The sequence below is a fragment of the Callorhinchus milii genome, unplaced genomic scaffold (genome assembly GCF_018977255.1).
Source record: "Callorhinchus milii isolate IMCB2004 unplaced genomic scaffold, IMCB_Cmil_1.0 Scaffold4, whole genome shotgun sequence".
In the NCBI taxonomy this organism is placed as follows: domain Eukaryota; kingdom Metazoa; phylum Chordata; class Chondrichthyes; order Chimaeriformes; family Callorhinchidae; genus Callorhinchus; species Callorhinchus milii.
The window spans coordinates 21,797,935-21,824,798 of NW_024704745.1; the positions used below are offsets into that span (position 1 = coordinate 21,797,935).

Below are 26,864 nucleotides of genomic sequence, written 5' to 3' on the forward strand. Positions count from 1 at the left end.
GCTGGTCAGGGTGAGCTGGACACAGCTGGTCAGGGTGAGCTGGTCAGGGTGAGCTGGTCAGGGTGAGCTGGTCAGGATGAGCTGGTCAGGGTGAGCTGGACACAGCTGGTCAGGGTGAGCTGGTCAGGGTGAGCTGGTCAGGGTGAGCTGGACACAGCTGGTCAGGGTGAGCTGGTCAGGGTGAGCTGGTCACAGCTGGTCAGGGTGAGCTGGTCAGGGTGAGCTGGACACAGCTGGTCAGGGTGAGCTGGTCAGGGTGAGCTGGTCAGGGTGAGCTGGACACAGCTGGTCAGGGTGAGCTGGTCAGGGTGAGCTGGTCAGGGTGAGCTGGACACAGCTGGTCAGGGTGAGCTGGTCAGGGTGAGCTGGGCACAGCTGGTCAGGGTGAGCTGGGCACAGTGTTGGGCTGAGCTGGACACTGCTGGTCAGGGTGAGCAGGGCCGGGCCGGGCCGGGCAGGGCTGGTGAGGGCAGCAGCAGGCGGCATGTCGGAGGAGGAGGCCCCTCTGGGTCCCGCGCTGCCTCCCGGCTTTAGGACAGTCAGGAGCCAGCGATCAGCAGACGACTGTGAGCGGCGACGGGGCTCGAAGCCCACGGACCACACAGCGGGTACGTGCTTCCGTTGTCTGGTTCCACTCTCTCAGCCCCATCTCTCTCTCTCTCTCTCTCTCTCCTTAGTTCCACTCTCTTCTCTCCCGCCCCTTCTCTCCTTTTATCCCTCCATCTATATCTTACCTTCCTCTCCGCACCCAATGCATTTGAATCTTGCTCACCACGCCATTCCCATGGGCACTGCTGATGGTAGGTCAGCCATCCTCGCTCATCATCTGTAGGACTTGGGAGGGCAGGCCAGTCACTGGGGGCAGGGAATCATCCCACCCAGGTCCTGTTAACCCTGTTAACCCATACCTTAAGACTAAACTGCATACCTAAAAGCAGCAGGAAAGCATACCAGATAGTGCGTTCAATGGGAAGCTCTGCGGTTTTAGCTGCTTGGACTCCAGCAGTATCCAAATGCCCACTCTGGAGTCCCTATGCCTTGTCGCTCGCTAATCTGCGCCTAATGCTTTCCGGAATTGGGTAAACCAGGATGAGTCCCTCCAGGGAGAGAGTGTGCATTCCATTGCCAATAAACATCTCTGGAATTTCCACGTGTGTAGGTGGGATGCATGGTTTCAGTTTGGTTTGGATAATCTTAAGCATGGTGATGAGTTTCTACTTGTGTCAGACACCCATAATATAACATAACATGTAAGAGCAGGAGTAGGCCATTCGGCCCTTCAAGCCTGCCCCGCCATTCAATCATGGCTGATCTTCTAACCTAACTCCAGCTAATAACCTGACCCTGCCTTATCCCCATATCCCTTAATCCCTTTTGCAATAAGAAATCTATCTATCTCAGTCTTGAATATGTTCAAGAACTGAGCGTCAACAGCCCTTTGGGGTAGTGAGTACCATACATTCACCACCCAGCTGAACACAAAATGCAGGGGCATTATTCTTGCACATGTAATTGAGCTGAAACCTGATCTCATCAGCTGTATTTTTTTTGACTGTTTGCATTGACTGGCCAGTTGCCACTGAGAAGTTAAGAAGTGATCCAGATCTGTGTTGGACATCTATTTTGGGAGAGTATACATTTACCGCAATACAGTGTTCTCCCTGGCAGTTTTCAAATTGTATTGAACTTTGAGCTGCTTCTCTTTGGGCAATGGACAGTACAGAACCTGTCTTTCTGTCGTTTAGAGGGCAGCACAGAACCTGTCTTTCTGACTTAAAAAAAGGAGGTATTTTCCATTTAGCACAGTCAAAGGTTCTTGTTTATTTCCATAAATGCTGTTGCCTTTGGAATGTAAATAGGGTTAAGAGCTAGGCTGTGCTATTGATTGATAATCCCATAATCCATGTATGATTGATTCATATAGACATTGAGACTGCAGAAACCTTATCTCACAAAGTGAAGCTGCATCTGGAAATCGAGAGCTGGGAGATCAGCTGACCTAAGACAGAGCAGCAATTGAGGGCACTGAATTAGCCTCATCATCCTGGAGACAGAAGGATAGAGGGGAAAGAATCAGCAAGGTTAACCTGTTCATGATCAGTGTCTGGTGGGTCATGTGTAAAGCGCTCAAGGTCAATGTCTGTTGAGGACAGGATTGCCTGTTATTCACTGAGCTAATATATGTAGAATGAAAAGGAACAGGAGCTTGCCAGCATTCACAGATTCATCTCTCAACAATATTCTGTCTGTACATATACATCTTCCATAACTGTAGTTTAACATTTGGCAGTCTATACAGCTTGCTCTACACAATTTAATTTTCCTCTGCTGCCCCCATTTCTCTCCTGTCCCTGCCAACCCTGTAATGAGAATGTTTCCTGCTGGCTTACTTCTAACTATGTTGATGACTGGCAAATGAAGTTCACATAAATCCAAGATACTACATTTAAATAAAAATAAGAATAGCATTTAATAATAATACTTGCATTTGATATTGCTCCTCAGGATTTACTGTAAAGTGCATTGACTATGTATTTTGTAGGTGAATGTGGCAGCCAATTTGTGCTCAACAATTCCCTATGTACAGCTATGAAAAGAATGACCAATTTTATCTGGGAGATTGTTGGCTGGGACACTGGGAAAAAAACTGTGCATTGTTTTGACACTCATGGGATCTTTAATGTTCACCTGATACTTGCTCCTTGTACTCCACAGATATGATAGAATTTGCCAAGGCATAGGGAAAGTGTTTGATTCATCTCTTGCTGTGTCAAACTTTGTGGGAAAAATAACTGCATTGGTGTGTTTNAAAAAAAAAGCCTTTTTGTGTCTATGTTAAGTTTTGTAAGTTAACAATTAAAGAATTTTGAGAAAATAGGAAGGAGGCATTACTTTTGCAGTATCCCTCATATATTCTGGAGTAAACCGGAGTTCCTAATTGAGTGGTTCTGGCAAAACCAGTGACAAGCAATGTGTGTGTGTGTGTGTCTGCTATGAATAATTTTTAAGTTTACAGATCAAAGAAAACAGTAGTCATCACCAGAATATGTATTTTAACCTTTGAATGTGACAGAATTGTCTGATGCAAGACTATATGTAGTTGCAGGACCTGCGTTGCCTCCAGGATTTAGGTCACGTAAGAGTTCTGAAAGTTCAGACAGTGATGAAGAAGGTGTCCGATGCACCCACGAGAAGAGGGAAACCGGTCCTGCTTTGGCCTCCGACTTAATGAAATCAAGTAAACAGGTTATCGAGAAGGAGAATAGTGACAAATCCAAACCCAGGTTAGTGAGAGCTATTGGGTCACCTACTCAGGTGCACTCTGTGTACTTGTTTATAATTAACTACTGTTTGCCAAAAAACTGCAGGTAGACAATGAAGGTCAGTCTAAATTTTCAATTAAAAGTGTGACCCAGTCTTGAAGTGGTTTGGTTTGTGGTTTTAATTTAAGTACTGCCTTTCGCCTCTTAAGTTCTTAGAAGCCAACCGGCTGCGGTAGTTAGTTAACACATAAACTTGTATCATTCTGTCACCACTATGTGAAGAGTTTATGTTCTCAGTCCCGAGTGTCCAAAGGCAATGCAGTAGAGATTGGGCTCTTCCCATTAAAACAAAGAGAAAATTGTTCGGCAATAAATAAATACATTTTGTGAAGGGTCAAACTAGATTCTGTTGGAGAGTGAGTGATTATGTGGGGGTGAGGTACAGGTATATCAAAAGTCTACAAGAATCCTGGTCCTTGTATGGTAATTCTTGGCAACTGGTTTTTATTTTGGGTTTGGAGTATTTAGAAAATGAATACTGTAAGTGTTCAGAGCTCCAGTAGGTATAAACGGGAAAGGAATTAATTGAGGTCATGGATCTCGTATTTTATTTGTTCAATGCTTCATGAAAATAATGATCTATGAAACTGAAATTACTGAGAGCCAGTACATATTTGAAAGAAGATGCGCTGTACTCTTCATAATGTTTATTCTGCCCTCTGAATCTAAACTGTAAAGATCCTTTATTACACCAGTGTTGATTTTTGACATTTTTCCCAAGAGGCAAACAGACGGTCATTCCCCAGGAACAAGAAAAAGATGAAGACGATGGATTTTTTGGCCCTGCCCTTCCTCCTGGATTTCCGAAAAAACAGCAATCTCCTGACCGGTAAACAAGATTTGATTAAAGGGGTTTCGTTATTTTCCCTTCACGTGGGGTAGCGTCCCGTAATCTTACCCCAAACCAGGGGGAGAGGGAGGGGGAGGTGAGCGTAAGCACGATCAAAAAAAAGGAAGGTCTTTTGGTGGGATTTGAAAATGAGGAGGGAGGGGGCCAGGCGGAGAGAAAGTTCCAGAGTTACTAGGCATAGTGGCTGAAGGCACGGCCACCGATGGTGGAACGGAGGGGCCGAGGGACAAACAGGAGGCCGGAGCCAGCTGAGCAGAGGCAGCGGATGGTGGAGTGGGGGATAAGCAAATCAGATAGGTAGGGAGATGCGAGGGCATGAAGGGATTTGAAAACGAGTAAGAGGATCCGAGTGAAGTCGATCGGTTCGGTAACTGGAAACCAGTGGAGCCTGAAAAGGACTGGTGTGATGGGGTACAGAGTTTTGTGCAGGTGAGTATCAAATCCAAGTTTTGAATTAGCTAAATTTTGTGTATGGCGGACCAAAGAGGAGGACATTGGAATAGTCCAGTCGGGAAGTGACGAAGGTATGGACAAGGATTTTGGCTGCTTTTGTTGTGAGATACAGACAGGGGCGGGACTAGTTGAATAGCTCTTTCAACAGCACAGGCACGGTGGACTGAATGGCCTTCTTCTGTGCTACAAGATTCTATGATTCCAGTAGGTTTTAAAATAATTTTTGGTTGAGATGTTTATTGTGGTGAGTGATACTTATTTCAGTGTCAACAATTGTTACATTCTGAATCTTTAAAACTGTGTGGATCAATATTTTATCCAAGGAAAGAGGGTGGTAGAATAGCAATAGTTACCTTTAAGAAAGAACTAATGTGCTTGGAACTGATACAAGCCTCTCCTTTTCTTCCTCCTTGATTTAGAGGTATTCACATTTCCTCATTTATCCTACTACTGCGTACAAATGAGTAGACTCATACAAATTGGTGAGAGGAACTTTTTAGGAAAGTATCCCTTTAAGAACTTTGAGTCTTTTACATTGGTCCTGTGGACTTGCTACTATTATGCATCTGGAAATTCTCCTAAGCGTTTTATCTTTCTGTCAGCAGTAATCCAATCTGCCAAAAATCTAATCAAAACAACTCCAAAAAAGTTTGTAATCACAGTGTGGATTGAGCTGTTTGAGTTCCTTGAGGTATAAAGACAATGAAACTGAACTATAAAGTCTGGGAAGATCTCACTTAATCCTGGTCTGTTAGTTGAACTCGTCAGATAGCCATTATTGATGCAGTTGACCTGAGTTAGGGAATGGAAAAATCAGCTCTTGATTACTATTCAGTGGCCCCAGCTGGAACCATAAAAATTTACAGCACATAAGGAGGCCATTTGGGCCTTAATGCTTCTGCTGGATCTTTGAAAGAGCTATTTGTTTTGTTCCAATTTTTCTTACCATATCCTTTTATATTTCTCCTTGTCGAATGTTTAATTCCCTCTTAAAAGCTAATATGGATTCTGCCTCAACCACTGTTCGAGACACGGCATTCAATGTCTTAACAGCCTCCTAGGTAGAATTAAATTCTCAAACCTCTCCCTTTGCTCTTTTGGTAGTTACCTAAATCTATGCCTTCTAGTCACCGACTAATGAATATAATTTCTCCCTATTTTATCATAACTCCTCATAACTTTAAACACCCCTATCAGGTCTCCTCTCAATCTTCTCTGTTCTAAGGAAAACAGTCCAATTCTTCCAGTCTCTCGGAAGTAAAGCTTTTCATCTTTGATATCTCTCCTTGTTTGTAAAGTCTCTCATTCCTGGTATCATCAATGCTGCCTATGCATCTCCTTGTAGCCTATCCATTGCCTTGATGTTGGGGAGAGAATGGGGTCCAGCTCAGCTGTGATACCTTTCACAATGTATTCTCTGCCAACACGGTCCGTGGTTAGACATTAAGACAGGTCGTTGGAGGTGAGTTATCCAAGAGTGACATTTTTAGAATCGTACCCCAAGAGCCAATACTTTTAGGAGAGGAGGGAGAAAAACTTGTCTCCTTGACATTTGTCATTGTCTCACTTTTTTTTGCCTATTTGGGGAAAGGTTTTCTGCTGTATTTGTAAAGTGACTAAAGTGAAAACTAACAAGTGCCTTGAAATGTGTAAGAAGGTCTGTGCTTTGAGCTGAGAGAGTCCACTCCAATACTGGTGCCTCTGGCCTTATTGGAAATAAATGAACAATATAGACCAATTAATTGAGCAACATTTATTTTTTACTGTACTGATTTTTTTCATTTAAAACCTTTTAGGCCTTTTATAGGACCTGCATTGCCACCTGGTTTCAGAAAGCCAGAGGAGGAAATAAGCTATGAATCTCTAACTGCACCAGCAGTGTCGCCCAGCTTAAGTAGGTTGGTAAGTAGGAAATAAATCACAAGAATATTCATCATGTTCAGTATTGTACTGTCAGTTGCTATATGGTAAAACCCTCACTTTGATATATTTCTGCCGTAAATACATAGTTACAGCTGTCTGACCAGTACAATGTCAAGAACATCTCGTTATAAGACTTATTTTAATTATAATCTTAATTCTTTCNAAAAAACATCTTATATGGATGGTGGGAGCAAGGGGTTACAGTGACCCCTGGGAACACTGGTAATCAGAGCTATATTAGGTTTGAGTGGAGTTTCTCCAAGTCAGTGCAATGCACTTCACATTAATGGCAGGAGTTGTTATTTGCGACCAGTTGCTATTAAGGAGCTCGCTGCTTATGATGTACCTGTTTGACCGCACCTTTGGTCATCTTTCCCCTCCCTACCCTGTTCAGTTCCAACCCCCAGCTTGGGTGCCCATCCAGCAGTGTCAAGTGCTTTGAGATTTCCTTCCAATGTGAAAGGTGCTGTATAAATGTAAGATGTACTGTATTAAGATTAGTGGTACACTGGATCCTAATATTCATTCGAGTTTTAAAAAACACTTTTAACGTTTGTGATGCATGTAATGTGCAATACTGTACACTGCAGGCTAGAAGAAAACAAATACTCAAAACTGTTTTTAGAAAAACTTAAAATGACCTCAAGTGAATTTCCAGTGACTGCAATTTTCCCTTGTAATGTAGTTTTAAAAGTTCTGCTCTGTGCCGAGATTCAAATTTGAAAGACTTTTTCTCACTAATGTTATAAATCAGTAAACCATTCTGTGAATTACTAAAGACATTCCTTATTTTAAAGTTACTCTGTGGAATACAAGCAGTCATAATCTAGGATAATATATTCCAACTTTTAACACTCAGGACCCCAAACTGAAGTGAATAGAAGCAGTAAATGTTCAAAGTTAAACTTGTGGCTCACAAATTTCTTCTGTGTTTCAGCCAACAGAAAATGAACGTGAAGACGAGAATGTAATTGGCCCAATGCCTTCAATGGGACCAAATGAATCCAATATAGCAATGGAGATTGAACTGCGAGCTAAAAAAATGAAAGAAAGACTTATTTCTGGGAACACAGTAAGCCAATGAGATCATTTTATAATAGCTATGCCAGTCTTCGATTCTAGAAAGTTTAGATTAATTTGTTTATGATGTGCATTATCAATTTTGCTTAGTAGTCCCGTTATATTGTGCTGATTCAGTTATAAAACAAATGGGGTGTTGACCCCATTCACAGGAGTCCTGTAGCTCAGTGGTTAGAGCACTCGCCTCGCAAGCAAGAGACCTGGGTTTGATTCCTGGCAGGGTGAAATGTTGGACAAGTTTCCTTATCCCAGAAACCTCTATTTACCCAGCAGTAAGTAGAAACCCGGTTGTTAGTCAATTGGCGAATTGCTTTTCTGGGGGCAATAATTCTTTTATAAAAAATTGATAAATTGGTCTCTTAAAATCCACGACTGTTTGTGGGACATTGCTGTGCGCAATTGGCTTCTGCATTTCGCCCACAAAATATACAGTCAATTCACTTTACAGTATATTCTGTGAAGTGCTTTGAGACATCTTGGAAGACGTGATAAGGCGCTATATCCAGTGCAAGGATGCAAAGATTATTATTGAATATGCCTGCAGCCATCTCACTTGGTTCCCGCACGCTGGCCTTTTCCGCACGTTAAAAATGACTCCCCGGTTATTAGGTCGCCACTGACGTGACTTCCAGCATACAGGAAGTGATGTGAGCGGCAATTTGATGACAGCAATTGGTCATTTTCTCAGCCGGCTACATGTATTGGCCTTGTTAAAGACCGGTTGGGATTTTATGAATGTGGATTTTATGAATCCCAACTACAACCTTAAAACAAGCCTCCACTGTACCATCCTTTAACAGTTATTAGTTAGTGATCTTTTGTGATGCAGAATACTTTGTTTTTTGTGTAAAGGAACATTTCTCTATTTTAAGAAAACTTGTACAGTTTGCTAATCTTACTGAATTGTATTATTTGTAACAAGAATGAAGGCAAGAAGGAGACCAGAGAGTCTTGGATGACTGAACTTCCACCAGAATTACAAAACATTGGTCTGGGTGCCAGAACCTTTAAGAAACGTTCAGACGAAGGATCCCGTGACCGATCTATATGGACAGACACTCCAGCTGACAAGGAAAAAAAAGAAAAAGATAAGGTAGATTTTGAGTAATTTGTTACTGTTTCATTGCTACAATTGGTTTCAGAAAATGATTCTTATGAAACATAGTGGGAAGAACACAATTGTAAATACAATGCCAGCCAACCCTTCCTGAGCTAGTTTGTTATAAATCTTTCAATCTATAAATTGGATAGTAGCGTCTCTTTAGTTGCTGGGGTGAGAGTCATGGAGTTCCCTGCCCCACTCCCTCCCTCCTGCCCCTGCTCTGGTTTTGAGTCAAAACAGCTTCAGGGGGTCGTCTCTTTAGGACTGGCTGTGCAAGTCAGTGCATTGGTTTGTACAGAAGTTTAAGAAAGGAAAGACCTGGAAATGGTGTTCTTGCCGATTTGCCCATTATAAATCAAAGATTAGGACAAAAGAAGCAGAATACGTGTGATTAAAGTAAGGTGTAGAGAAAAAACCCTTCACTTGCCGCACCACCCCAGAGAAACAATAGTCCAGTGATTTTTCTAAATCATGTAGCCTGTAGCCATATTATCAGATCAGCAGAAATATGCTCACAATTGTATTTACAGTTTGCTAATACTGTATGAACTCATCTTTTGGAATGCAAATAAAGTAACAAATAATCCTTGAATTTAATATCGAACCTTTCTCGAGTCAACCCTCCATGGTAGTTTGGTAATCCGGTTCCTGAGGGAGGTGGGCCTGCAGTACTCCAGGCCCCTGCTGATGACAGATGCCAGCCTGGCTCAAAAGCAAATCAGACACTGGAAGAAGGGAGCAGTTTGTTCTGAAATAGTCAATCAAAGTTGAAGATGCACTCGCTCAGCACAAATGTTACATAAAATAGCCACAGCTAGAAATTCACAGCTGAGCAGATCAAACTGCATGTGAAAGAGAAAAGCAGGCTCGTGTTTTGGGTCTGAACCTTCAGAATCAGCTATTATTTACTGTGTAATTTACTTAATTACTGTGCTGGTTAAGATGCATTGAGTCATTTAATCTCTTTTAGTTGGTTACCCGGGTGTGTCTGACACACGCGGAAACCGATCACAATGCTTAAAGGTATTCAGAGCAGATTGAGAGTTCCATGTATGTTTGCCACTTACAGGTGCAAATTTTGCTTTGTCTGGAATTAGGTAAATTTCACCTAGAACAGGTTTTATGTAGGTCATTCAACCTAGAGCAGGTTGAACTGTAATCAATAGATTAATATCTGGGTTTTCTTTGTCCGTATTCAAATCTGTACCACAGCCTTGTAGGATTCATGACCTTTCCTGATAATTACTCTTGAGTAATTGACTGTCGTAATCCATATTTTCTGTTTTCTTCTTTCAGGAAATGGTACAATCAAAGGACTTGCCTACGAAAGAACCTGAGAGTGTTTTTCTCTCAGACAGGGACAAAAGAATGGCTAAGGAAGTAGCAGTGTACAATGTAAGCTTCTGTTTTATGATTGTAAGCATTTTTTATGGATCTCAAATGAGCTAAATTAGTTTTTCCTTTGAAATTATTTTTTAAAATTGGGACACAGCATCTTAATGTATTATAGTAGAACCACAGTTATAACACAGGTTTGCTTGTAGCACGATTGTAGCATTCACTGTGTATGTGTGCTGCCGGCTGCTTTGTTTTACGCTAAAAAAAACAAATCTGACATCTGTGTCATCATGTTGCTGCCCGTGACTTCCTGTACACTGCGCGTGTACAGGAATGTGCACTTTTTTTTAGTGCGGGAGCTGACCGGTGTGCAAGAGTGAACGGCTGTGCTTGTGTGCCCTGAATGTGGAAGTGCCGACTAGCTGTCGTGGCCCCGTTATAAGGAAGATTGGCATTTTATGGACCCTAGTTGCTGTCTCAATGGGCCACATTATATATTTGTAAGAGATATTTTCATACAGTATCTTAGATTAACAAGTATCAAGCCCTAATATTAACCATTATATATTTCACCCGACCCATTCTTCTGCTGAGTGGCACTTTTACATTACATAACTTAAGAATGGAATAGGTTTTGTGTCCTGGGAAATGCCTATTCTCATAAAGAAATTTGTCATTTTTTTAATGAAACTGACCAAGTGTTTTGTTGTTGAAAGGAGACCAAAAGATCTGAATCGTTACTTGACATGCACAGTAAAAAGTTGAAGAGAAAAGCGAGCGAAGAGGAGAAACCCCAGGAACGACGAGCATTTGATCGGGATCAGGATCTCCAGGTTCATCAGTTTGATGAGGCCCAAAAAAAAGCCTTAATCAAGAAATCTAGAGAGCTGAACACCAGGTTTTCACATGGAAAAAGCAACATGTTTCTGTAAAACGTAACTGCTGAAAAAAGATGTGGTTTTATCGTAACTGCAGACATTCTGTAGTTAGTTAACATTGCTGTAATATTTCTCTATTGTAAGGTAAAAACTGTTGTTGTAGGAGGCACCAAATTCTTTGTTCCTGTTTTAACAATTTTGATGAATCTAAGTAAAGGTAAATCTGTTTTGCCTAAATAGTTCTGCGTCTTTTTGGTCAGTGATTACAATTCAAGCAACCTTTATTGGCTGTACAAATTTTTGTCATGTGTTGAGATGAAAGCTGAAGCATGCATCTCCTTATACTGCTCTGAACTAACAAGCCACCCCAATCCTATACCAGTATAAGATAATAATAATAATCCATTTGATATAGCATCACGTTGTCGAAGTCTCAAAAGTGCTTCAGAGGATGTACTGTAAAGTGGTTCTGACTTTTTTGTGGGCGAAACATGGCAACCATTTTGTGAAAAACAATGTACCACAAACAGCCACGGCCAATTATTTTTGGGGATTTGTTGGCCAGGACACCGGGAGAAACTCCCTTCTCCTTTTGAATAGTGTCATGGGATCTCTAACATCCACCTGAATAGACAGAAATGACCTCGGTTTAATGTCTCATCCAACAACGACGACGATAAATTACACTTATAGAGCGCCTTTCATGTCGGGAGGGATGTCCCAAGGCGCTGAAGCACGGCACCTCCGACAATGCAACCCGCCAGCTTAGACAATGTGATTCTACTCCCCGACGTGGGGCTTGAGCCCACAACCTGCTGACTCAGAAGCTGAAGTGCTACCCTGCGCTAGGCTGTGTATGTGACACCTATCATATTCATAGCTTGCAATGGAAATATCTTCAAACTAGGCTTGATTCCCAGCCTATGAGATGACTTGCTTTTCGAGGGTTGGCACAGAAATGAGGTGATTGCATTGGCCTCTGAGGTATGGAGGGGAATACTTCAGGGGTTTCACTTCTGCCTGGTATACAGTGACCTCTGCTGGGGATAAGTGGACACAGGGCTGTGTTGTAGTGCTGAACAGTTTGCTGATGGGCTGTTTTGCACATGATTGGTGTTCCACTGGATGCGGTGAGGTTGAGTGTCTGGAAAGGAGAAAATTTGGTCCACCCAGAAATGAAGGCTGTTAAGAACACCTTAACATTTTAAATGGAGGAATACACCTTGTTAATAACTGCTTAATGTAGTTTCTCCAGAAAGGCTGAACAAAACACAATCCGAAAATAAATGTAGCAATATTCCCTTTTTGATTCCATATTTCCAACTAATCTGGAAACCTAATCCAATGTAATCTCAGGAATATTGAAATTTGATATCCATATTGAAAAAAACTGCAAGAAAATTAAATCTGGCTCAATGGTAGCACTTCCGCCTCTAGATCAGAATATTCAAGCTCCAACTTGGGACTTGAACTCACATAATGTAAGTTGATACTCCAATACATTTGGGGGAGGGAGTGCAGTGTCTGAGTTGCTGTCCTTTGGATGAAAAGTTAAACCTTGATCTTGTCTGCCTCTTCAAACAGTCTTGAAGTGAATGATCATTTTCTTTTGTGAATTGTTTAATAATAATAGTAATAATAATCTTGCATTTGATATTGTGCCTCACCACATCATGCAATTTTGACTTTCTACTGAAGGCACTGCTCACCCATGGATTGTAACCACTCCTCAATTTCGGGCAGACTGGAATGTTAGGTGAGTGTCTTATCAGTTTTCACTCACTTTTGGAACTCTGGGAGAAATTGAATGGATTTTTTTTCCCCCCGAATGCTTTTTTTCCCTGCTAAGTTACCTTTCTCAGAAGATTAAGTCGGAGAGACATCATGACAAAAAACAAGCCACATGGGCTGCAGGAAGAAGCAATATTGATAGGTTGAATGGAATTATCTCATATTGTCTTGTGTCATATTTGCAAATAATAATAATACTTGCATTTGATATAGTACCTTGTCATGATGTTGAGACATCTCAAAGCGCTTCATAGAATATACTGTAAGGTCAACTGGCTGTATGGCTCTGAACACCTCCTCAGCCGAGGCGACTTCAAACTTCACTTCACCCCCTCCTGCTCTATTTCTGCTGACTTTTCCCTCCTCCCTCAATCTCTCCCTCCACATCTACTCCGCCACCCATGTCCACGGTCACACCCCTTGACTGTCACCTCACTGTCTTGGACCTCACCATCTCCCTTAACTCCTCAATCCCTCTCCCCACCACCACCGAAGCCACCTCCATCTCCTACTGCCCCTGCAAAAAAACTCTCTCCACGCTCCCCCACACCCTTCTCCAGAGTCATCCAAATTCCTCCACCTCTGAGCTTCCTCCCACAATGACCTATCCTCCTCTGTCATTCTCCTCCACAACTCCCTCTCCACCACTCTTAATGCCCTTGCTCCCCTCGCTGCCCGAACCTCCTCCTACTCATGGAAGTCACCCTGGTACAACAGCCACATCCACTCCCTCAAGGTACAGGTGCATGCTGCTGAATGCACCTGGCTCAAATCTAATTTAATCCATTGGCAGATCTGGCTGGACCTTATCAAAATTTACCACTCGCCTCTGCTAAATTGTCCTTCTACTCCCAAGACAATCTTCGAGGCCAAGAACAAACCCAGGCTTCTCCATTACCAATCGGTTCTTCTGCCCATCCTCTCATGCCTCGCCCATCCTCTCCTCCAACGCCAACTGCAAGGAGATGCTGGACCCTAAAAACCAAAGTCAAAGGAATCTGCTCAGCCGCCTCTGCCCTACCATTATCACCTCAACCTTCATGGCTCTGTCCTTGACTGGTTCAGATCGTACCTCTCACACCGCCTCCACTCCATCTCCACAAACGGTTTCTCCTCTAACCCCCACACCGTCTCGTGTGGCGTTCCTCAAGGCTCTGTCCTTGTTCCCTTCCTCTTCAATACCTATATGCTCCCTCTTGGCAACATTATCTGCAGACATGAGATATACATATATGCGGATGACACCCAGCTCTATCTCTCTGCCTTCACCCTTCACCCCAGGACCACTGCTGTCCTGACAGAATGTCTGTCAGACATCGTCCTGGATGAGAGCTAACTTTCTACAGTTGAACGTCAACAAGACCAAGACCCTCCTGATTGGCTCTTGTCAGCGCCTCCACACCTCAGGTGCTGACAGCATCACCATCCAAGGATACACACTCCATCTCACCGAGCCAGTCCAGAACCATGGCGTCTTATTTGATCCTCAACAATCCTTTCTACCCCACATCTGTGCCATGCCCACTCTGTCTTCCCCCACCCCCGCCACTGTCTCACATCGCAGGCTGTCAAGACCCTCATACATGCATTCATAACATCCAGGCTTGACCATGCAAACTCCCTGTTTGTCGGCCTTCCCGACTCCTCCTCCATAGGCTGCAGATCATCCAGAACTCTGCAGCGCGTGTCCTCTCCTGCACCAGGCTCCGCAGCCCGATCACCCCTATCATCCTCACCCAACTTCACTGGCTTCCCATCATACAGAGGATACAGTTCAAGATCCTGGTCCTCACCCTCAAAGCCCTCCATGGTCTTGCTCCCCCCCTACCTCTGCGACCTCCTAACCCTTTACCAGCCTGCCCGCTCCCTCCACTCAACGGTCTCCAGCCTACTCCACGTCCCCCGCCTCGCTCGCCCCACCATTTGCCACTCTGTCTCCACCCTCTGGAACTCCATCCCGCAGTCTCTCCGCCTCGCCCCCTCTCTCGCCTCCGCCAAGACCCATCTCAAGATCCTCCTCTTCGATCGCACTTTCGATCTCCCTGCCTCCCCCCCCCCCCCCCCACTCCGCTCTCCACCCTCCCCAACCCTGACCCCCAGTTCGGGTCCGAGACACTGACTGTCCATCGCCTCGGGACGTCCTCCCCAACGTGAAAGGCGCTCAACAAATCTAATAGTGTTCTTGTTTTGGGGGCGAAACGCGGCAGCGCAGAGCAGTTTCCCACGATCGCGGATCGGCAGGAAACCTGGAGAAACTCAACCTCCATCATAGAACTGTCTATAAGGCGGAGAAGGTGACCGGTTTTTCACTGGGGATAAACGTAGAGAAAAAAAACGCAGGAGGAGGAAACTGAGATTTGGAAGAAGTTTCGAAATAACCAAACGCGTTTTTTGCTGAGTGCGGAGGCGAGGGAAGCGGCGCCGCCGGTTTGTCAGGTGTCGGCCCCGGTAGCGGGGGAGGGGGGCGGTAACATGGCGGCGATGCGGCCGCTCGGCCTGAGCTTCCGGTGAGAAGCGAGTGGAGGGGTCGGGGCGCGGGCGGGACGAGGCTGTGACGGCGCCATGGCGGAGAAAGGGGAACTGGATTTAACCGGAGTCAAACTCAACACCGGCGTCTGGCTGGTCAAAGTGAGGCCCCGCCACCAGGCACTCACCCCCACCGACACCACCACCCCCCACACACCGGCACTCCCCCCCCCACCGACACCACCACCCACCTCACACCGGCACTCCCCCCACACACCGGCACTCCCCCCCACACCGACACTCCCCCCACCGACACCACCCCCCCACACCGACACCACCACCCACCTCACACCGGCACTCCCCCCACACCGCACCACCCCCCACACACCGGCACCCCCCCCCCCACTCCCCCCCCGCCTCACACCGGCACTCCCCCCACCGACCCCACTCCCCCCCACACACCGACCCCACTCCCCCCCACAGACCCCACTCCCCCCCGACCCCACTCCCCCTCCCCACCATCCACACCGAACCCACTCCCCCCCCCCGACCCCACTCCCCCCACACACCGACCCCACTCCCCCCACACACCGACCCCACTCCCCCCCCACACACCGACCCCACTCCCCCCCCACCACCTCACACCGACCCCACTCCCCCCCCCCCCGACCCACTCCCCCCCCCCCCCGACCCCACTCCCCCCCCACCACCTCACACCGACCCCACTCCCCCCCACACGTCACACCGACCCCACTCCCCCCCACCACGTCACACCGACCCCACTCCCCCCCACCACCTCACACCGACCCCACTCCCCCCCCCCACCACCTCACACCGACCCCACTCCCCCCCCCCCCCACCGACCCCACTCCCCCTCCCACCTCACACCGACCCCACTCCCCCCCCCCCCCACCCCACCCCACTCCCCCCCCACCCCACTCCCCCCACCTCACACTCCCCCCCCCCACCCCACTCCCCCCCACCTCACACTCCCCCCCCCCACCCCACTCCCCCCCCACCTCACACTCCCCCCCCCCCCACCCCACTCCCCCCCCACCTCACACTCCCCCCACCCCCACCCCCCACTCCCCCCCCCACCTCACACTCCCCCCCCCCACCCCCACCCCACTCCCCCCCACCTCACACTCCCCCCCCCACCCCACTCCCCCCCACCTCACACTCCCCCCCACCCCACCCCCCCCCACCGACCCCACTCCCCCCCCACCTCACACCCCCCCCACCGACCCCACTCCCCCCCCACACACCGACCCCACTACCCCTCCCCCACTCACACCGACCCCACCGACCCCACTCCCCACCACCGACCCCACTCCCCCCCCGACCCCACTCCCCCCCCAGACCCCACTCCCCCTCCCAGACCCCACTCCCCCTCCCAGACCCCACTCCCCCTCCCAGACCCCACTCCCCCTCCCAGACCCCACTCCCCCTCCCAGACCCCACTCCCCCTCCCAGACCCCACTCCCCCTCCCAGACCCCACTCCCCCTCCCAGACCCCACTCTCCTTAGAACTCACATAAGTTGTATCAGTCGGGACCGTAACATTTAATATGACTTATCCAAAGTCTGAGTTGGGGGCAAACTTGTATAAGTTATATAAAATCCGACTTAATCACTGATCTGCCATGCGCAGGTGTAATTCAATGCAGCTGATAAGTCACCTATGGTGAAGAATAAGACTATGTTTTGAATTAGGAGATGATTAATACAACTATTGCAAAGAGGTGTACAATTAATTGTCTGTCTGTTAAAATGATACTAAAATTATTAAACTATACTTTTTTTGTAGGTTCCTAAGTACCTTTCACAGCAATGGACTAAGGCAACGGGAAGAGGTGAAGTGGGAAAGATACAGATAGCCAAGTAAATGACCCATTTATTTTCTACATAACTGAGACTAATTGTACTGTAAGGAAAGGCAAACCAGGAATTATTAACTAATCTGTGTATTCTGTCTGCTTTTTTTATAGGAATCAAGGGAAAACTGAGGTAAGAGAATCACAAAAAGGAAGAAGTGGTAAATTGGAAAGTACATACCTACAAGGAGGGAGATCGAAAGCACTGTCGAAGAGGAGGGTCTTGCGATGGGTCTTGAAGGAGGGGCAAAGCGGAGGGACTGCAAGATGGCGTTCCAGATGGTGGGGCAGAGTGGCGGAAGGCCCGCCCGCCAATAGTGGGGCAAGCGAGGCAAGGGCGTGAAGCAGGCCGGAGCCCGCTGAGCAGAGGGAGCGAACAGGATAGTAGGGGGTTAAGAGGTCACAGAGGGAGTGGGGAGCAAGACTGTAGAGGGCTTTGAAGGTGAGGACCAGGATCTTGAACTGTATCCTTTGTGTGATGGGAAGCCAGTGGAGTTGGGCAAGGATGGGGGTCATAGGGTTGCGGAGCTTTATGTGGGAGAGGACATGGCTGCAGAGTCCTGGATGATCTGCAGCCTGTGGAGGGAGGAGTTGGGGAGGCCGACAAGTGGTGAGTTTGCATAGTCAAGCCTCAATGTAATGAAGGCGTGTATGAGGGTTTTGGCAGCCTGCGAAGTGAGACAGATGTGGAGCCGGGTGACTTTGCGGAGGTGGGAGAAGGCAGAGCAGGTCATGGTGCAGATGTGGGGTAGAAAGGATAGTTGAGGGTAAAACAAGACCCCAAGGTTCCAGACTGGCTTAGCAAGGTGGAGTGTGCAACTATGGATAATAATAATAATCCTTGCATTTGATATAGCACTTTACAAGTCTTCTAGATGTCTCAAAGTGCTTTACAGAATATGCTGTAAAGTGAATTGACTGTATATTTGTGGGCGAAACGTGGCAGCCAATTGCGCACAGCAGTGTCCCACAAGCTGTCGTGGATTGAAAATTACCAATTTATTTTTTTTTGGTTTTGGAGGGATTATTATTAGGCGTGTGGAGTAAGGAAACTTGCCCAAGGTTTCACCCTGCCTGGAATTGAATCCAGGTGTCACCATGGATGGTGATGCTGTCAGCGCCTGAGTTGAGGAGGCCTTGACGGGAGCCAATCAAGAGAGCCTCGGTCTTGTTGACGTTCAACTGAAGAAAGTTAGCTCTCATCCAGGACTTGATGTCCGACAGACATTCAGTCAGGATAGTAGTGGTCCTGGAGTCAAGGGTGGAGGCAGAGAGGTAAAGTTGGGTGTCATCCGCATGCATGTGGAAGTTGATCCCATATCTGTGGGTGATGTCACCAAGAGGGAGCATATAGATATTTGAAGAGGTTAAATACTGCTATTCTAAACCTTGAATTTAATTTGTATCGGAAATATTTCCCATTCTGTTGTCAAAGAATTTGAAAGACATAAGATGTTATTTGAGATCTAAGTTTGTGCTCAATATTAAATCTCATGATGCTACTGTTTATACATTATTGGTAATTATGTCTCTGTGATCAGTAATGAAATGCCACATCATGTTCATTCTCGACACATAGGACTTAATGCGAACGCTTAGTGGATAATTTCTTTTTTTTACTGAAGTTGAGGGTGGTGAGCGTATTCCAATGACCCTGGCAGCTCTTCTGGTACCTTATCTCGTGTCAGTCTCGACAGCAAATATTTGAAATGTGGTGAGATGGGGAGGAATCGCAGCTTCTAGCACAATGTCCACACTTCCTCATGTTCCAGTAGAGGTTGTTCCATCAGGAACCGGAACCTGACTGACTGTTTGTTTCACTTTCTGTAGCTGGAGCCAATTTTAACTGTCCTCCTATAGGTAAACCTTAGTATCACACAGTGCTCTGGGTCTAATAGCTCAGGCGCCATGTCATAAGCTTGCATCCTGCATGCTGCACATGTGCGCTTTATGCAAGAATCATTAATGATGAGAATTTGCTTAGTGACATCAGGGGTATGCACAGCACACAACAAGTGACGTCAGTGATGCTTGCTTCACGTATATGTTCAAATCACGAAATTGGCAGCATTGGCAGAGTGATCTGTAAGTGCTTTTTTTAAAACATGCTTCCGGTTAGCACTCACCTACAGTTGATCTGCACTATAAGCGAGGCAGAGCTGAACCAAGGAATATCATAACAGGGTTTCTCTGTACTACCCAGACTGCAGTCAGCTAATTCAGTATTGGACAGGGATTGTCTTGGACTGCGTAGTTCTGTTTTAAGCTGTGTAATGCATTTAGAATTGACCCACTAGGTTCATTGTTTTGAAATGTTGCTAATTTTCTGACGTGGAAACTAGGTATTTCCAGTGTTTGTTACAGAGTAACCACTGGTGTTTCGGATTTCATTCTTTAATTTCCTATGAAATTTTAGAAAATATTTATAAGAATCACCCATGATGGTTGCCCCCAAAGATTATTTAATATTGCTGACTCCAGAGTGGGATTATCAGACACATAACAGGAGGTTGTCAATGAATGGGGCAAGGTTTGAGGATAACCAGAATGGCGGAGTGAAATAATTTTAACAGTTGACGACGGATGAAATCTGGTGTTGTACTAAATAGATCTGCAGCTTATAGACCAAGATTTTGCTGATTAGAAATCCAGTCTGTGCTGAGTTTGCTAATTCGGCTGAGTAGGTCCTTGCCTTCCCAGCGTCAGGGAAGGGAAAGCCACCCAGGTCTTGATCATAATTCCTCTATGACACCCTCGACTGGTTGTGTGCATATGTGGCAACTAGGTGGCGAGAAGTCAGGCTCGGCTGTGATATCCTTTACAAACTGTATGGACGGCCGAAATTCACATGTGAACAATGAAAACTTGGGCAGGATTCCCAAAGGCAACCGGTGCCTGTGCAACTGCCCCAGGAAGAGGAGGCCAGACCAGTATCAGAGGCATATACCAAAGGGAAGATGTGGTTCATCATTGTTTACTATGTAACTGAGCCACACAGAGCAGAAATGTTCCAGGTTTGATACACTGTTTTCTTTAATCAATTGATCTCTACCATAGTGGCAGTAGCGTACTTTATTTGGTCTAGTGTTCTTGGGCCAGAGAGAGGAAAAACAGTCAGGTTTCCCACTGCTGATCCTATTCCAGCTTCTCTCTCTTGATGAAAAGGGATTGGGTGAGAACAGCATTGAGTTTAGATTTATCCCCCCCGCACAGCAATTGAATAGTCTTCTAACATTCAGAATCTAGTTGCATTGGGAGGGGTGGGGGAGCGAAAATTGTTAACTTTGTTTCTGGTGTTGCTAATTCTGTGAAGTTGTTGGTAGCTAAGTTGAATGTTTTATTCTTCAGGTTTCCTTTACTTTGAATGAAGAGCTTGCAAATATCCAGACCACAGGAGGAAAAAGTGGATCAATAAGTGCACCCAGAGACCATCCGTTTACAATGCAGAGTGTTGGTGGGCAGACATTATCAGTGTTTACTGAAGGACCATCAGGTAAGACAAATACAAGAATGTATATGTTATACATATATTTTTCTCTATATGACCTCTGCTAGGTGATGAAAAGAGTTTCATTTTCATTATATTCAGCTTTTCCTACTTGCAAATGAGCCAAATAACAATGATTCACTAGCCTTGAAATTCTTCAAACAGTTTGTCAGGAGGAGGAAAGCTTTGATATTCAATGCTCTGGAAGGTTTGCTTCATTTGTGGTGGCAACTTCATTTGTGGTGAAATTCTGAACTGTTTTTCTCTATTGCAGTCAAAATAGAATAATACCACCTCTCATTTGAACTGTAAAGAAATTTAGAAATTATAAAGTATGTTTACTCCGCTAACAAGTTTCCAGGTAGGTGGTTTCTGATTTTTGAATAGAAATCACTTCTACAGGAGTGTAGGAGACCACAGCCAAGGAACATCAAAAACAGCAAAATAGATAGTTAAGACTTTTTTCTTTTGTTTCCAGTTTTTGGTCTCACTGCCTTTCTTGTGTTTTTTAACAATTTCAACTTTTACAGGTTCCAATAACACATAATTTTCCTCGCGCTTAGTCCATTGCCTTTAATTAGCAGGAACTCATCAATCTAGATTACCAGTTTAATTTCAAGAAGACTATAAAATGCGCAGATTGTTTCTCCTCCAGCACACAAAAAAGACCTTTTTTATGTTTTTGTTATGAAAATTGAAGACAATGGTGTGTAGGTTCCATCAAATACTGATGTGTTCATTTTATCTTTTCACCACTTTGCCTAAAACCCTCCCTTTCTGCTCTCAGTGAGAGTAGCAAATGTGGGCTGTTTCCCATAGCTTTTAAATGTGTTTACTATTTTACTGTTGGTTGCCCCAAATAAATTTGTAAAAATAAACGTGTTAGTGCTTGGAGAATACTTGTCTCAGGGAAGGTGAATGAAATTGTTTTTCAACAAAGCCAATCCATGGTCATGTGCTGATATGCAAATAAAGCTGCTGTTATTATGTTTACCATCTCTTGTAAACTTCCTGTCCATAAACACACAACACAAGCTATGGATCATCCTCTGCCTGAGAAACCACTCAAGGCACTTGCCCTAGGTTACCTGAAGGTGGTAGTATTGGAATAGCATGAAATGACTCGCCGCCTGGTTTATTGGTATTTTTCCCTAGGAAAGGTCATCTCTACATGGACCTTGTCTATCAGAATTGTGAGTGTAAAGTGTACTTCTCTGTGATGAGTGTGTTTGTATACCACATTGGCTGTCGTATTTTACTTTCAACCAATGTTTTTGCTCAGCTGCACTCTATACCTCAATACTTCTATATTTTGTCTGCGATTTAGTTTTCAATATTATGAACAGTTTTGACAAGTTAAAAAAGAATATTTACACCAATGTACAAGTCTATAACGGAGATGTAAATTGGGGATAGTCACCAGAAGAAAAGGTGAATTTTTTTAATATTCTTAAGTAGGGTTGGTAGAATGTGGAATCCCATTTACCATAAATGGTAATGGAGTTGAGTTTATAATAGCATTTAAAAGAGAATTGGATAAATATTTGAGGGAAAAATATTAAAAGATATGAAGAAAGAGCAAGGGAGGGAATGTGAATAAAGAAGATGGCTCAATCGGGTATGCAGCAGAGATATGATGGGCCAAAGGAATCATTTTCCACAATCCTATAGATTCGGTAAATTCTTCACATCAGTCATTGGTAAACTTGTCTTAACCCTTTTGTTTTTAATTCAAGCATATAACTTTAAAGTTTTTCTTAATTTTAACATAATTCTACTTTTTTTGTATTCATCAAGAAAAGATACAGATATCAACCAATGAATTTAAAAAGAAGCTTGATGCTTATATGAAGAGAATAAAGGGATATTCAAAAGGCATTTATGATGGGTGAAAGCTCATGTGCAATACAAACACCGGTGTGGATGAGTTGGTCTGAATGGCCCTTTTTTGTGCTATAACAGTCTTAAGTAATTTTATAAATGGCAGAGATGGGGAGAGGAACACTTTTTACTTTGGATGCCTATAGAATGAAATTCTGCTATCCATCCATTTAACGAATGTGGCAGTGTGTAACAGGATCGCTCCCATTTTAATGGCGAATGCAATCTTTACTGTTGAATAAAATATTACCCCTCCCAAATCACTGGGTTAAGAACTTGTCGAACAATTGAAACATGCCAGAGATGCAAAATAAACTAATTTTACAGTAAACCGTACAAGCCAAAACATTAATGAGTAGTCCGGACTGGATAAGCAGTGGGAAGCTTGCCAGTGCTCTCTGTGGTAACCTGCAGTTTTAGTGGGTTAATCCCAGTACTGCCTCAAAGTATCATCTTGTGTCCTCAAGCATTTCTTCTTGCCAAACGGTACCTGAACCCTCCAAGTAAGCAGAGTGCATCTCTCGTGGAGGGGGTGTTCCCACTCCAAACAAGATGTGGAATATATGTGGAATTATCAGTAGCTTTGTTTGGAGACTTTTAAGCATGGTGATGAGTTTTTGCCTGTGTCAGGTACCCGGCTGACCAAAAAAATCTCAGCTAGTAATGTATTTAAGGCCTAATTTCAGATGAGAATCTCCTCTGGAGTCAATGTAACTTGCCATTAATTGTGTAACTATCTAATTTCCTCTTGAATTTGTTGACAATCTGCCTCCACCGCCTCTGTCAGTTTATTCTACATATTCACGAAGCTCTGTGTAAAATAATTCAATCTGAATTGTCTGATCACCTTCCCTCTTGCTCTAGATGTTTTGGCCTTGTTAAACATATCAGTGAGGTTCAGTTTATCTATACTCTTTAAGATGTGAATGCTTGAATACAATCTCCACTAAGCTTTTGTGTGAACATTCTCAGCGTCTGTAGCATTTCATAACTCGGATGCCTAATTCCAGCTATTTATCTAATGGTCCAAAACCAATACCCAGGTGCCAATTGTACACATTGCTCTGAAGTGTGTTTTGTGGCCTGTATAAGTTCTGTGTCACTTCCCATGACTTGTGCAGCATCCCCTAATCACCACAAGGTCCTGTTTGCTTTCTTTACTGCTGCCACACAGTGTTGACAATTTCAGCAATTGTTTCCTTATTACTCTCAAATCTGTGTCTTGTATCATGTCCTGAAGACTAAAGAGTTTTGTTCATATTCCTACTGTTTTTATTGTTTATTTTATATTTCTATTTTTTCTCTCCAGCCTTAATCCCCCTTTCTATTTGTTCTTGCTTTTATTGTTCACTTAGCTTTTTAATCCTTTACATTTATCAGTTGGTGATCTGTAACCTTCTCTGTGTCTCTTCTTCCCTCTCCTGCCCTCACAAGTTGCCATGCTCGAAGGCTCACACATTGGTGGCAGTAAAAATAGTTTGGCAACTCTCAGCAAAAATAACTGGTATGATTGGCTGTATATGGATTGTTCAAGCATCCGTATTCGCTGTCGGGCATTACAAAAGTGAAGAGCAGGAGAGCGGATAAAAATATACAGCAAATGGCTAATCAATCTTTGTTAAAACAAGTGGTGCAATCCTCATATCCTGTCTGACAGAAGTTCCACGCAAGGAGAAAATTACTTTCTTTTACAGAGTTTAAATTTTGTAGGAGATGCAATATGATGAGAAACTTTTCCTTTTGATTGAAGGATACAGAAAGATATCAATTTATTTCACCTCAACCTTCACGGCTCTGTCCGATCGTACCTCTCACACCGCCTCCACTTCATCTCCACAAACGGTGTCTCCTCTAGCCCCCGCACCATCTGGTGTGACGTTCCTCAGGGCTCTGTCCTTGGTTCCCTCCTCTTCAATATCCATGGTCCCTCTTGGTGACATCATCCGCAGACATGGGGTCAACATGTTTGCAGATGACACCCGACTATACCTCTTTGCTTCCACCTTTGACTACGGGACCACTGCTGTGCTGACAGAGAGCTAATTTTCTTCAGTTGAACCTCAACAACACCGAGACTTTCCTGATTGGCTCCCGTCAGCGCCTCCACACCTCAGGCACTGACAGCATCACCATCCATGGTTGCACACTCCACTGAGCCAGTCCGGAACCTTGAAATCTTGTTTGGCCCTCAACTATCCTTTCTACTCCACATCTGCGCCATGACCTGCTCTGCCTTCCCCCACCTCCGCAAAGTCGCCCGGCTCTGCCACTGTCTCACACCACAGGCCGCCAAAACCCTCATACACGCCTTCATTACATAGAGGCTCAACTACGCAAATTTGTTGCTTGTCGGCCTCCCCAACTCCTCCCTCCATAGATCATCAAGAACCCTGCAGCCCGTGTCCTCTCCTGCACCAGGCTCTGTGACCCTATCACCCCCATTCTCGCCTGACTCCCATCACACCGAGGATACAGTTCAAGATCCTGGTCCTTACCTTCAAAGCCCTCCACGGTCTTGCTCCCCCTACCTCTGCGACTTCCTAACCCCTTACCATCCTAATCGCTCCCTCCACTCAGCGGGCTGAGGCCTGCTTCACGTCCCCACCTAGCTTGCCGCACTATTGGTGGGTGGGCCTTCTGCCAGTCTGCCCCCGCTCTCTGGAACTCCATCTCGCAATCCCTCCGCCTCGTCCCCTCCCTTGCCTCCTTTAGACCCATCTCAAGACACTCCTCTCAACTATGCTTTTGATCTCCCTACTTCATCCCTGCCCTCCACCCACCCCGACCCCCAGCTCGGGGCCAAAACTCTGTCCAACATCTTGGGACGTCCTCCCCACGTGAAAGGCAAATGTAATTTTGTTATTGTTTGAAAGATTGCCCAAATACCACTGTATGCCCTAAATAAATATAGGAATTTATTTCCAGAACCCTTATTCTTGCCATTGTAAATAATTGCACAGGATGATGAGGCCATTGTGGGAATGTTGGGGCCAATGGCATACCTGTGTTCAGGTATCCAGTCTGAATGGTCAGTTCCTCTGAACTATTTGGTGATTAACATAAACCTCAGGGCTTGAGGTCCTTTTTGGAAATGTGAATACGATGAAGTTTACCTCACTAAAGTCCTGTAGCTCAGTGGTTAGAGCACTCGCTTTGCAAGCGAGAGACCTGTGTTCAATTCCAGGCAGGACGAAACCTTGGGCAAGTTTCCTTACTCCACACAGAGCCTAATAATAATCCCTCCAAAACCAATAATAAATTGGTCATTTTCAATCTATGACTGTTTGTGGGACATTGCTGTGCGCAATTGGCTGCCGTTTTCGCCCACAAATATACAGTCAATTCACTTTACAGTGTGTTCTGTGAAGCGCTTTGGGACGTCCTCCCGACGTGAAAAGCGCTATATTAAATGCAAGGATTATTATTATTATAAACAGGTGTCAGTTGGTTAAAAATCCATCCTTCTGCAGTAATTATATATTTGTACCTGTAAAATAAGTGTAGTGTGCTTTTTTTAATACAATGGTTTTGTAACATTTAAATAAGAATCCCAGTTTTGAGCATTGTTCAGTTGAAGGGTGGATTTGTGCAAAAATGAGCTGCTCGCATTGCATTTTGTCAAGTCAATATTGAAAACGTATTTTTCTGGTATTGAATATTTTCCCAGCCAGTACAATAAAGCTACAACAAATTGAAATTGAGGAAGTGCTGCTGTGTGCTGTGAATTCTTAGTCTTGGTGTTTGCGGTTTGCCATGGGGAGTCACTACTGTGTGTTTTTTTAGGGTCTTGCAGATCAACTTCAATTCAAAGTACATTGGTGCACCACACTGAGTTCCTGTTCACTCAGTTTCACTACAGGACCAATTTCATAGCAACTGGCAGAAAAACAAAATGAAAACTGCACATGCGTGACTCTTGTTTACTGCCTGTCATGATCAGAAGGGAAAGGTCTGTGCAGGTTCGCTATGTGAAATCAGTGTTGCTAAGCTGTGCAGGATATGCTGTGAGCTTGGATTGCAGGATTACTGAAGCAGCATGAAGCAGCATTTACTTGTGCCTCTGAAAACCATGTGTGTAAGTGGTACTTTGCACTGTTAGAGCGACAGCAGTGCCATGGCAATATGGTGAGGCTGACAGTTTGAAATAAACAAAAGGCCTTGCATTTCCTATTCAGGAACCGTTCCAATGCTCCTCTTCAAATTGTTATACTATACCTTCACCGGCAATAAAAGCTGTCACACAGATGAATGTTAGGTTCTGGCAGTGGACCATTCTTCCATTTGGCTTACCCATTTACTTTTCTGCAAGATTATTTCAAAGTATCTGTTTCTAAGTTTAAAAGTCCCAAATCATTTGGAATGGAAAATTGTCTAGTTTGGTTCAATTGGTAGAACTCTCAGTTACTTGTGAGTCAGAA

The 26,864-nt window shown here is 44.7% G+C and overlaps 2 protein-coding genes across 2 annotated transcripts in view; both read left to right on the top strand.

Annotated features, from left to right (window-relative positions):
* The first annotated feature begins 416 nt into the window (after window positions 1–416).
* Window positions 417–11,184, top strand: gpalpp1 (GPALPP motifs containing 1). The gene is made up of 8 exons (XM_007891728.2): window positions 417–608; window positions 3,101–3,284; window positions 4,045–4,152; window positions 6,423–6,528; window positions 7,487–7,621; window positions 8,552–8,722; window positions 10,028–10,126; window positions 10,786–11,184. Exons 1-8 carry the CDS (start codon window positions 485–487, stop codon window positions 10,999–11,001), a joined length of 1,143 nt encoding a protein of 380 aa, XP_007889919.1. The 5' UTR covers window positions 417–484; the 3' UTR covers window positions 11,002–11,184.
* A 3,991-nt stretch (window positions 11,185–15,175) lies between these two features.
* The window catches only part of gtf2f2a (general transcription factor IIF, polypeptide 2a), a 57,038-nt gene continuing 45,349 nt past the window's right edge, over window positions 15,176–26,864 (top strand). Inside the window, exons 1-4 of the mRNA XM_042333901.1 lie at window positions 15,176–15,366; window positions 17,012–17,085; window positions 17,193–17,211; window positions 20,427–20,571. Coding sequence (XP_042189835.1) covers window positions 15,301–15,366; window positions 17,012–17,085; window positions 17,193–17,211; window positions 20,427–20,571 — 304 coding nt within the window. The 5' untranslated portion in view covers window positions 15,176–15,300. The remainder of the gene's footprint in view (window positions 15,367–17,011; window positions 17,086–17,192; window positions 17,212–20,426; window positions 20,572–26,864) is intronic.

Excerpts from the sequence above, each read along its gene's own strand:
- gpalpp1 (XM_007891728.2), top strand. The coding sequence starts at position 485 with ATGTCGGAGGAGGAGGCCCCTCTGGGTCCCGCGCTGCCTCCCGGCTTT. Across the intron at positions 4,153-6,422 it reads AAACAGCAATCTCCTGACCG|GCCTTTTATAGGACCTGCAT; the intron begins GTAAACAAGATT and ends AAAACCTTTTAG. Across the intron at positions 10,127-10,785 it reads AGGAAGTAGCAGTGTACAAT|GAGACCAAAAGATCTGAATC; the intron begins GTAAGCTTCTGT and ends TGTTGTTGAAAG.